The sequence below is a fragment of the Echinops telfairi genome, unplaced genomic scaffold (genome assembly GCF_000313985.2).
Source record: "Echinops telfairi isolate 266 unplaced genomic scaffold, ASM31398v2 ScPeMD7_53;HRSCAF=182, whole genome shotgun sequence".
NCBI lineage: Eukaryota > Metazoa > Chordata > Mammalia > Afrosoricida > Tenrecidae > Echinops > Echinops telfairi.
Genome location: NW_022103951.1, coordinates 13,039,425 through 13,052,283, shown reverse-complemented (window position 1 = coordinate 13,052,283; position 12,859 = coordinate 13,039,425). Strand labels below are relative to the sequence as shown.

Below are 12,859 nucleotides of genomic sequence, written 5' to 3'. Positions count from 1 at the left end.
TTCATGAGGGAGAGGGGAGCAGGGAGGGAGGAGGAAAAATGAGGAGCTGATGCCAGGGGCTTAAGTGGAGAGCAAATGTTTTGAGAATGATGAGGGCAACGAATGTACAAATGTGCTTTACACAATTGATGTATGTATGGATTGTGTTAAGAATTGTATGAGCCCCAAATAAAATGATTAAAAAAAATAAGAAAGCCATTGCGCTTGATAAACTCACATTCAATTCCTAACAAAGAGCCAAAAATACATCAGCAAAAACTTGAAGACCCAAAATGATCAAATCATATTAAGTTTCTACAAAACAGTTGCCACATAGAGATCATGGCCATCCACTGTTTTAAAAGTTTTCATTTAGTATTTAATTTGGCATGTTTCCTAACATTTAGACTTTCCATTTGGGTCTCTTTATCATGTAATAATGTCCATTGCTAATAACACTAAGATACTTGTTTGTTTTATCATGTACTATACTCTACCCATGGGCTTCAATGGGTTTGTAGGAAAATGGGATTTAAAGATAATGGCATTTTTTTCTGTGAATTTTTGGAACGCCTGTCTCACATAAAATTCTTTAAAAAACGATCTTAGGAACACTCACAATAAAACTACAAACCTGACTATTTTTATCACCATCCTTTGTGATGTAGACTGTAGCACCCACTAGAAATCTATAGCCAGAGAAGCAAATCTTCATCATAATAACTCTGCAGAGCCATTCTTTTCTCTGAGTGGCTCCTTTGTTTCTATTTGTTTTCGTTTGTAAGCTCTGGCCAGGGTGGAAGGGGCAGGGCGTGGGAGGCAGGGTTACTTTTCTGATGTCCTCTGACGGCTTCAATATGGAAACATTTGCATCTTTCCAAAGTCAAACTGAAAAAGTTAGAATCAAAAGACATACTAAACGAGGTCTCAAGTTCATCCCCATTCCCCAACTCTTGCTGCCCCAAACCAAACTCATTGCCATCAAGTCAAAGCTGATTCCTAGCAACAGGGTATATCTGCCCCTGTGGGTTTCGGAGACTGTAACTGTTTATGGGAGTAGAAAGCTCTGTCCTTTCCATCCCCCAGCCCCAGAGTGGCTGGTGGTTCCAAACTTCGGACTTGCACACACCACTGTGTCATGAGGTTTTGCACTTCTTGCCCCAGTGCAAAGTTAATGACCTGAAATGTAAACCCTCACCTAATTTGCATTTCAGATCATTAACTTTGCATTCAACCTTCCAAACCACTAATCAAACCCTCCCCTAGTTCAGCCTCCACCCACTCCCCTCATTTGATTGATGTTTTATTCTGAGATACAGAACTTTAAAATGGACATGGAAGGGGAAAAAAAGTCACAAAAACATGGTTGGTGGCAGATTAATACATCACAGTTACCAGTGGGACTCCCAAAGTGCAATCGGGGCCATGATTGGGTCACGTGGATGAAGTTAGAGAGCGCAGTTTATGGTATGGGTTCAGCGGCTTCCCCGAGGCAGGCAGGGCCTGACTTATGACTATGTAACCCCCAATATAGTGATCGCCATCAAGGACACTCCCAGGTAAGTCCCTTCAGGAGCCTGGGTTGATCAGGGGTGTGGAGGTAATTCACTTTGCAATGCCCTCTCTTCGAGAGCAAGACTATTCACATCCCCGGTCAATGGTCAAAAGGAGCCCTGATGGTGTAGTGATGACACATTGGTCTGCTAACCACAAGCTCTGCAGTTAGAAACCACCAGCCACCCCGTAGGGAGAAAAAAAGGGGAATGGTGCATTTGGACTTTGTTCCACCATGTCAGACTGTTAATCAAGCTTTCTATTTAGAGATTGTGAAAAGTTGTGTAACAATGTGTGACAAAAAAGACCCAATTTGTGGCAGACGGGGTACTGATTTTGCCATCACAACAATGCACCTGCCCACACAGCCATCTCAGTGCACCGGTTTTGGCAAAATTAATAAAACAGCATGCCTCTCTTGCCCCATGCACCTTACTCCACTGACCTTGCTCTGTGGGACTTCTTTTTGTTTCCAAGAATTAAGAGGGACATGAAAGGACAGCGATTTGATGATGTCGAAGAGGTGAAGGAAAAAACGAGGGAGGTGCTGTCAGCCAGATTTGACAAATGGATTCAGTATCATGGAGGATACTTTGAAGGTGATAATGTTGTTTTTAAAATTTTTTTAAATACATCGCTTTGAAAAAAAATACGTTTGGGGGGTACCCCCTCCTCATGCACCTGCTTTCTGTTAATTGTCTGAACTTTTGGGGTCAGCATGGTTCCCAAGGCTTGCCCTTGGCATTCTGGGACCAGAACTGTGAGAGACTTTGAAAGGGTTGACCTTGGAGGGAGCAGCCTTATTGCAATGCATACTTCAGGGGTCTCCCCCCCCACACACACCCACAACTTACCTTCACTCCCAGGGCTTCTCCAGAAATGACAGCAATGGTCACGCCGTTCTTACTGGGTTTAGGAATGTCTCCACTTTTCAGTTCCTGGTACTGAGGTGCCACCATCTTCTCAGAGCTCCTCAAATTCACCCACAGTTGCAGCCCGTGGGCTGGCTCCTCAGTGCATGGCATCTCAGCGTGCACGATGCCCCGGCCAGCAGTCATCCACTGCCAACAGCAGACCAACAAGAGGCAAGTGTCAGGGCAGGGCAACAGGCACAAGGCACCTGCCTCGCAGAGCCAGTCCCTGCACAGAGGCTACCAGAGATCCTGGGTGACAGGAGGGGTGGTGACAACAACAACACGGATGGCAGATGGCTTGACCGGAGCCCTTTCCAGTTTTCTAAACCTTTCTTGAGCTTCCTCGTGTTGAGTCAGCACACCCAAACAGGCACACCCGCCGGGGTTTAATCCCCTCCTGGGTGGCAGGAGGACATACACCTGTCAGGACATACACCTGTCAGAGGTGAGCCAGGCAGGACTGGGCATGCCGGAGGAGAAGCCCAGGGCAAGGCAGTTACAACAAAGGCTTCGGCCAGACCAACAGGGGGGCGCTCTGGAGCTGGGCCGAACCTTCAGAGAAACAAAAGCTGTTGAGTCCCCCTTGCTGTGGGGTCCTTTGCAACCACTGGCAACCGCATGTGTATCAGGGTAGAATTGCTTCATGGAGTTTTCCTGCCTGTCATCTTTAGGGGGGACAGATCGCCAGGCCTTTCTTCTGGTGCACCCTTGCTGCTTAAGAGACCCTTGATGTCTTCACTGCTGCGTGGATGCTTCAGGCAGCCAGACACTCAAAAAGGAGCTAGCTCTCTAGAGCTGCCCATCCGGCACTTTTGTCTGAAGATAGCTATTGGTGCTCCTGGAAGACTCTTGCTTCCATGTGAAGCACTGCCATCTTCCCTGCAAAGTGCATCCAACCAGACACCCCATCGACCCTCTGTGACCTTGGATCTGGATTCAATATAGCCTCCTTGCTTGGCCACAGGGGTCCTGGTGATGTAGTGGTTAAGTGCTCAGCTGCTAACTGAAAGGGCGGTGCTTCAAACCCACCTGCTGCTCGGTGGGAGAAAGCGAGAGCAGTCTGCAACACTGCCCCGCCCTGTGCCAGTGAGTGGAGGAGAAAATGGAAGATAAGTGGGGACTATCCCTCTAAACTAATCTGGAGACATAGCAGATAAAGACTGGCTGGGGAAGTTCAAAGGAGGCTGAGGAGTCAAGGGAAGTGTGTGAGAGGAAGCCGACCAGAGGCGTGGGCAGGGCCCCAGGCCACGTGGCAGGTGCAATAAGAAGGAGGGAGTAGAAAATAGGGTAGAAAGGGCTCAAGTAGAAAATATTCTGGGAAATGATGATGGTTAACATATGTACAAATATGCTTGATGCAATGGATGTATGTATGGGATGTTATAAGAGCTGTAAGAGCCCTCCAAGAAAATGATTTTTTTTAAAAAGAAAGAAAATAGGGTAGAGAGGGTTAGGAAAAGGGAGGATCCACTGGGCACACTACCCAGCAAGTCCTTGACCATACCTGCAGGTCTCCTGGGTTCAAGGTACCAACGTGTCCACAGAAGTCTTCATGGGCCATACTCCCCCCTGCCAGCAGGTATGAGACCTTTATAAAGCACACACAAGAAGACAATAGGTGTCAGTTGGCTGTGGAGAGTTGGTCAGAAAAATGTCAAGAGCAATTCAGAATGCTGAGAACATGGAGGGGCAGAACCTCAGGGAAAGGGCTGTACTAGCCCAGACAACGTCACTGGACCCCAGGGGGGCGTGTTAAAAAAGCAAACAGAAGTGAGAAAAGGCAAGGAAACACACAACTAAGAAACTGTGCCCTTCTGCCAGGTACCCACCTCTATCAAAAAGGAAAAATCCCAAAGAGGATTTTTAAAGACCTTTCAGCATGAGAAACAGCCTTCTTTTTTTCGGCTTTCACAGTGATTAAAAAAAAGTTTGGAAATGTGAGAAAGTAAGAAAAAATGAGCAGTGTGTATTAAACAAGGGTGAAGGGAAAGAAGACGAAATCAAGTCACTCCTTGGAGGGGGTTGTTTTTTGTGGGCGAGAAAAGCAAGGACAAAAAGTAAAACAATCCAAAGAAACCACAGTCATTAGAGGGCCAGGCCATGGTGCTCCGACCTTTATGCATGTGTGTTTTTCACACAAATGCTGCCATGGTTTCATTTTATAATTAACCCTATATTGATAAAAAAGAGTAAGAGAGAAGGATAACTACGGAAAGGTTGTTATCAGTATTGTTAACTCTTGGTCCCCAAGCTGTGTGTCCCTAAACCTCACCTGGCAGTGGAAGGGGGAAGGGAGCAGTCAGCTTCAGCTGCCCTTTAAGAGACGGGTCCTATTTAGGAGCCCTGGTGGCTCAGTGGCTTACACTTGGGCTGCTAACCACAACAGCAGCTTGAATACACAGAACCCACCAACCGCTTCTTGGGAGAAAATGTGGCTGTTTACTCTGGTAAATGGTTAGCGTCTCTTACACCCACAGGGGCAGTCCTACTCTGTCCTATAGGGTCACTATGAGTTGACATCGACTCGACAGTGAGGTTGGTTTGCTTTGAGGAACCTTGGTGGTGCTGTGCATTAGGTGTCTGGCTGCTAACTACTGGTCAGCAGTTCAAACCCACCATCAGCTCCTCTGGAGAAAGATGAGGCTGTTTGACACCCTCCCCCCCCCACCAAAAGATTTATAGCCTCAGTCCACAGACCACACTTGGGATCTATAAAATGTTTCTAAAATCTCTTCTCTATGATAGATAGTTGTCCTGTTCAATAAATAATACCTGGAATAAGTAAGCCACCAATTAAGTAAATGGAGGTTTGTATTTTAATGCTTTCAGAATAATGAGTGGGTTTCACATCTCGACTCTAACACACAGAGGGGGTTGCCAGGAGCAGGAAGTGGCTCAATGGCGACAAGATTGAGTTTGATATTTACTGAACTAGCAATGCCAGCCCACACTCCCCTTTCTACCCTGGGTACAGTTCAAGGCAGCTGAGCTGAAACCAAAGGGAGGGACAGGCTATCTTCTCCCCTCCCCCACCCCTTTCCACCACTTATGGCCCCTGAGGCAATGTCTAAATGGCCCTGGCCATGAGATTGCTCAACCTCCACGTGTCTTGGATCTCATTTGGAATGGGTGGTCCATTGCACCGCTGGGCTGGCACCCTTGGACAGACACATTTCTATTGGGATAGGCATTTTCTATTTCCCACTTGTCCATGATCAACAATCACCCACCAGCAGCACCCACCCCCAACGCCAGCCAGTCCCGGTATGTCTAGCTCATCGCCTCCTTGTTCTGATTATTGAAATAAATGCTAGTCCCATTTTTAAAGGCAAGATAGAAACTGGTTTCTGGTTTTGGTTTCTATGATCTTCATTTGACATTATGTTGCATTAATGTTACATTAACATTGGTGAGAAAACCTGTCTACTCTCATAGTGTCCGAATAATGATCGTCCACGATTTTCTTTCGCTTCCAAATCTTGGTTTTTCTAGCTGCAAATAAAACAGATCCTATGCAAGACTTGCCCTTAACACAGGACAAGTCAAGTTATGTTACTACAAAGACATACAATCAGTCAAATAATCTTACTAATAAGAGCAACAGTACAATTTCCCGGTTAGTTTTTGACAACGACAAATCCCTCATGTACAAGGTTTCAGGTTTACTTGGTAGGAGTGGGAGACAGGGCTTTGGGGATATTTTTTAAACTTCTCTTTTTGTATAGAAGTGCTAAACCTAAAGAAGACCAGGTTGGTCCTTCCAGGCTCTAATACATACATCCCCATGAACATTTCACTCATTTCTGTCTGTCCACATGGAAAATGGTAAGACAGCTGCCGAGAACTGCCGTTAGACTCTTGCAGGCGGCACTGAAAGCCAAGCACTTCTGGATGCTCATGGGTTGGATGGTTGTCAGTTGTCTGAAAAATGGGTCCGGCAAATATGAAGCTGACAACACGGACCTTGAATTTGACGCCAGGACACCTGTATTAGTCTGGGTAAACTAGGGAAACAAATCCAGAGAAACTCATATATGTATAAGAGAGTATATAGGGTATGTTTGTATAAAGGGTAAGTGTACATTCAAAAAGCAACCTAACTCCGTCCAGTCTAAACCCCTAAGTCCGACTTAGCCCACATGTCTGACACCGATCTACAAAGTTCTCCTTAATCTCAAAAAACACACACAATGATGCCAAATGCAGGAGGATCACAGGCCAGGGTGTAGAAAATCTCTGAATCCAGTGAGCGTGTAAGCATCTTAGCACTGGCAGGGGTTTTCCATGCCAGGTTGGCACAATAAACCTTAACTATCTCAACACCTTTGGGGGATCAGGGAGCTTTTGACTAAGTTGCCCCAAACCACACTCAACACAATGAGTCAACTCAGCGTCAGGTACAATCTGATCGCTTATTCAGAAGGTGGTGCCTGTCGACTTGGCAAATGCAACGCCAAAGAACTCTGAGACTGTGGCTCTGTGTTCCCCTTCAAGCCTGGAATGAAACTCATTCCACGATTCAACTTTCATCCCAGTGAAAAGCAGGCCTATAAGATGGACAAGAACACCAGAGAGGTACATGCTCCTGAGAACAATCAACCGCACGAGACTCACAGGCCATCAGCTCCCAGGAAGATTTCAGTCCAGGAAACCCTATGAGGCAGTTCTACTCTGTCCTACAGGCTTACGTGCCGTTTGATTTTTTAATTTCTACATCTACCATATCCATACATTACCATTCCATTACTATAAAACCACCCTCTTTTTTAAAAGGCACAATAGTCTAAAGAAGACATGCCTTTTGAATGATGTTCTATTCCAGGGGTCACAACACTGTGATCTGTTTCTGTGGGACTCACGAGCTGAGAATAGCTTTGACATTTTTCAAGGGTTGGGTGGGTAGGTGGGGGGATCAAAAGCTTAGCAATAGGACACTCAAATTTTAGCCTCCGTCAATGAAGTTTCATTAGCAAAGACCCACATTCATTCCTTTACGGCTCGCCTATAGCTGCTTTCACGCTAGGACGGCCGGCTTGAGGAGTTGAGCTCCTGAGTCAGTGGCTCATGACATCTGACATACTCCTAGATATACCCTGTGGTCCTTTTCGGAGAAGATGTGCCTGACCCCGTTATCTGTCAACGGTTCTCCTTCTCATGCCAGCGATTGTAAAAAAACGCTCTACAAGATCGAGATGGCAATGAGAGGACCACTGTAGGGAGGTCAGAACCCCGTAGATCAAAAGGGCAGCATTTCTCCAGATCACAAAGGTCAGCCATTGGGACAGAAGAAGGAATGCAAACTGGAAACAGTAGGAGGAAAGTGGGATGGGTCCTGCTCCATTGAGAGGATCGCAAGCAAGGAGGGAAAACAGAAAGTGGCTGAATACCAAACTGATGATCCGATCTGTAGACCTCAACCCAATTCCCAAGAAAAAGTTTTCCAAAGGCTTCAAAAAGCAGACGTTTCCCTCACGTTTTCTCTCCTTCCCTGGTGTGGGTGCCCTCTTTGCTGTGGTAGTAGGAAAATGAGCATCACCATGAATGCTGAATGAGAGAGAAGTCTGATCCACGAAACTTACACTTAATCTAATGTTTCCTATTCCCTAAGAAAGCCTCACACCATACCTGTGTCTGTGTTTGGGAGAAAACAAAACAAACAAAACATTGACCCTTTGGTAATTGTTATTTATTATTCACTCTTTATTTTGCAAAGTGATCTAAATGCAAGGAGCCCTGGTGGTGTTGGACGGCTAGCCACAAGGTTAGCGGTTCAAAGCCATCAACCAAGCCACAGGAGAAAGATAAGGTTTTCTGCTCCCGTAAAGACTTAGAGCCTCAGAAAAGCACAGTGGCGTGCCACTCTTTCTATAAAGTCGACTTGATGGTAATGAGAATTTTTGTTCGCTTAGTTTATAATACTAGACGGAGACATATGGAGAAATTAATGCCTGCAGAGGACTTAGGTGGGGGTGGGGGCTCAAGCTGTACTTCCAGTACTTTTGAGAGTTGACAAAATCCAGATGGTTTTTGTGGGGCGTTACATAATCACAAACACCTGGAGCACTGCCAGGGGTGGTTGGGGAATCACGCGTGGTATGTTTAAACTCCAAAACTGCGTGCCTCTAATCAAGTCAGAGACTTGTAATCTGAAACAGGTGTTACTGAATCGACTTGACAAACTTCCTGATCCCGCTTCTTCCTTCCCTCCTGGTCCTTGGCTTTCCACACATCTTTCCTGTGAGCAACATTTTCTTGTCAGTTCTTCAAAACAGCAACAAGCCACTGCTGTCGAGTAGATTCCGATTCCCTGCAGGACAGGGTGGAACGGCCTCAAGGAGCTAAATATGAGTCTGGAAGAATTACAGCCCAAGATAGTATCAGATCTGCATTTTCTCTTTCTTCCAGGCTGGTATTCACACACACACACACACACACACACACACACACACGAGCTCAACAGTCTCATCTGACGTGATCAAGGCAGGTCTTATTCTTAAGTGCAAAGTGTATATATTATGGGGGAAATATATTTTCCTTTCATTTAAGTAGTGGCTGTTTTTGCATGGTAGCCGGGTACGAAAAAGAGGAAAAATACCCTAAGTTGAGGTCGGAGCTGATTGAGAAGCATACCAGCAAGATGTGCTTGGCATAACAAGAGCTGCTAACTGGTTTTCCAGGACAGGCACATCACATTTGAAGCCACTCGTCTATGGACCCAACGCTTATTCAAACGTGTTCAATGACTTGGATGAAACCTGGAAAATCACAAGAAGTGAACTCAGCCACTGCTGCCCCCACAGCCAAAAGGGGTTCTAACAAAAATGTGCTTTTGCTAGCCAGTTACTTGTTGTTCTTTATTAGGTGCCTTCGAGTGCAGTCACTAGACCTGTTCCTCGACCCTGCCACCACCCTACAAAGGCGACTAGGTTTCTGGGCCTCCCAAACACACTGTCCCCTGCTGGCCAGGGTCCTGCCTCAGGGAACTTCTCATGCTTGGGGCCCGAGATGGAAATCTGTTGTTAAGGTGCCGTCAAATCAGTTCCGACTCATAGTGACCCTATGGACAACAGAAAGACACACTGCCTGGTCCCACACCAGCCTCTCAATTCTTCCTATGCGTGAGTCCGTGGTTGCAGCCACTGTGCCAATCCATCTTGGGGAGGGTCTTCCTCTTTTTGCTGCCCCTCCACTTTACCAAGCATGCTGTCCTTCGCCAGGGACTGGTCTCTCCTGACAAAGTATGTGAGATGAAGTCTTGCCATCCTCAGCTGTAAGAAGCATTCGAACCGTACCTCTTCCAAGACAGATTGGTTTGTTCTTTCGGCCGTCCACGATACCTTCGGCATTCTTCTCCAGCCCCACAATTCAAACGCATCCATTCTTCTTCAGTCTTCCTTACTCAGTGTCCAACGTTCACATAACTCGAAGATGATTAAAAATGCCCTGGTTTGGCGCCGGCGCACCTTAGTCCTCAAAGGAGCATCCTTGCTTTTCAACACCTGAAAGAGGGCTTGGGCAACAGATTTACCCACTGCAAAGTGTCCTTTGAACTCTTGACTGCTGCTTCCATGAGCATTGACCTTGGATCCTTGACAACTTCAATCTTTTCTCCATTTACTGTGATTGTACCTATTGGTCCAGTGGTGAGGATTTTGGTCTTCATGACATTGAATCATAATCCATCCTCAAGGCTGTAATCCTTGACCCTCATCAGCGAGGGCTTCAAGTCCTCCTCGCTTTCAGCAAGCAGGCCTGTGTCATCTCCATACCGCAGGTTGTTCCTAACAAACCCTTCCTCCAATCCCAGTTCTTCATAGAAGCCAGCTTCTCGGATGATTTGTTCCGCGTACCGATTGAATCAGTACGGTGAGCGGGTACAGCGCTGATACTCACCTTTCTTGATTTTAAACCGTGCAGTATGCCTTTATTCTGTGCCCACACTTACCTCTTGATCCACGTAGAGGTTTCGAGGCAGCACAACCAAGTGTCCTGGGTTTCCCATTCTTCTCAAGGCCATCCAGAGTTTGTCATGGTCCACACAACCAAATGCCTACGCAATGGCACATCTGCTGGAAATCGAGGCCTTACCATGTCCCAGTTGTGAGAGGTGGAACGAGTCTTTTACCTGCTTGGGCTGTTTCTTCGTGTACAAAGAAACTACCTCAGAGATATTGCACAGCCAGTGACATGGGGCTCAAGGCAATCAGGTGGCTCTCACCTTACCACCTCTGCCACATTTCTGCCGACTGAGATCTCACTGGTGGTCTGGTCACAGGTCCAACCTGGTACTTCGTGGGACATATATTCCTCAACACCTTCAGAGCCCACTGCCTCACTTCCTTCGGGTCTCTACTCAACTGTCAAATCCTTAATCCAAATAATGAAACCCATTGCCACAAAGTTGATGCCAACTCACAGTGTCTGTCAGACAGAGTAGAATGAACTGTTCTCTCAGGATTCTGAGACTAGAAATCTCTGTAGGAGCAGACTGCCTCATCTTTCTCCCACAGAGTGGCTGAGAGGTTCGAACTTCTGACCTCGAGGTTCGCAGCTCAATTTGTAAGCCGCAACGCCAACAAAGACAGAGAGGACTGAAAGGAGGCCCTGAGTAGTGGCGCAAACAGTTCAGCACCTGACTACTTCCAAGGTATTTAGCAAAGTACTTTTCAAAAGCCAAAGTGATTCACAAGTGCTTTCACAACCCTATGGAGCCATTGTCCTCTGCACCTATGAGGTCAGTGTGAGTTTACATGGACTCAATGGCAATGAACAACAAGAAGAAACAAACAAAACAACCAGAGAGGACTTTGCTCAATCAGGCCATTAAACAGCAACCCATCCTGAAGGTCCCTGGGTGGCCTAGATGGTTTGAGCTTGGCTGGCTGGTAACCCAAAGATTAGCAGTTCAAACCCACTCAAAAGCACTGCAGAAGAAACAGGCCGGGGAATCTGCTTCCATAACGATTACGGTTACTCTAACACACATGGTCTCCCAAATCACAAGCCCACCGCAAAGGCAAACGCAACAGCCCATCCTTCTACCCTCCAGCCCTGATGTCATTCTTCTTCCTGGCATTGCTCCCTAAACCAACTGAAAGGTTTCAACAAACTGAGGAAGCATTGGAAGCACTCAGGAGAAGAATGTTTGGAAACGGATTGTGGCAGCAATTGGACAATAGTGCTTGATGGGATTGAACTATGGAATGATATGATAGCTGTATTACCTCCCCAAAATGGTTATGAAAAACAAAATGAAGTTTGGAAGACAGTTACCTGGCTAAATTGAATGGAAGAGATTCATAGTTGTGTCCATTCCAAAGAAAAGAGAATCAACCGAATGAGGGAATTATTGAAATTAGCAAGCAATATCATCGTTCATGTCCCATGCAAGCATCATTTTGCCGAAGCTAATTAAACCCTAGTTTCTGCAGTACATCCACAGGAGCTGCCAAAAATTCCATCAGGGTTCAGAAGAGGTAGAACAAGGGATAGCATTGCTGACAACAGAGGGATCTTAGCTGAAAACAGAGAACACCAGCAAGATGCTTACTTGTGTTTCACTGACTATGCAAAGGCATGCGACTGTGTGAATCGTAACAAACAACGACTAACCGTGAAAAGAATGGGAATCCCAGGACACTGCATCATGATCAGGCTGAAGTTGTACACGGATCAAGAGGCAGTCGTCGGAACAGAATGAGGACCTACTTCCTGGCTTAAAAGCAGGAAGGTGTAGATCAGAACTGTAACCTGTGGCCACACTTATTCAATCTGTATGCTGAGCAAGTCATAACAACCTGCAACAGGCAGATGACCCCACCTTGCTGGCTGAAAGAGAGGAGGACTTGAAGCACTTCGGTGATAACGATCAAGGACTGCAGCCTTCAGTATGGATGGCAACTCCCCGTAAATAAAGCCCAAATCCTCACAACCGGACCAACAGGCAACATCATGATCAACAGAGAAAGGTTGAAGTCAAGGATTTTAGTTTTTTCTGGATCCACAATCAATGCGCATGGAAACAGCAGTCAAAAAAAATCAAGCAACATACTGCATTGAGCAAACGTGCTATGCAAGACCTCTTTAAAGAGCCAGCATGTCACTTTGTAGGCTAAAGTGTGCCTGCCCCAAGCCGTGGTATTTTCCGTCGTTCATAGGAGGCCTGCAAAAGTTGGACAGTGGATAAGGAAGACCCAAGGAGAAGTGATGCATTTGAATGACGGTGCGGGCAAAGAATACTGAATGTATCACAGACTGCCAGAAGAACAAACCAATAGGTTTTGGAAGAAGTACAGCCAGTAGGCTCCTTAGAAGCAAGGATGGTGAGACTTCATTTCACATACTTTGGACATGTTCACAGGGGAGGCTAGTCACTCCTAAAGAACATCATGCTTGGTAAAGCGGAGGGACAG

General features: G+C 46.2%; 1 protein-coding gene across 1 annotated transcript in view; it reads right to left on the bottom strand.

Moving 5' to 3' along the window:
- PIR (pirin) overlaps positions 1-12,859 on the bottom strand; it is an 84,946-nt gene that overhangs the window by 47,442 nt on the left and 24,645 nt on the right. The window contains exons 4-5 of the mRNA XM_045290680.1: positions 3,952-4,035; positions 2,388-2,594 (exon numbers count right to left, since the gene is read on the bottom strand). Coding sequence (XP_045146615.1) covers positions 2,388-2,594; positions 3,952-4,035 — 291 coding nt within the window. The remainder of the gene's footprint in view (positions 1-2,387; positions 2,595-3,951; positions 4,036-12,859) is intronic.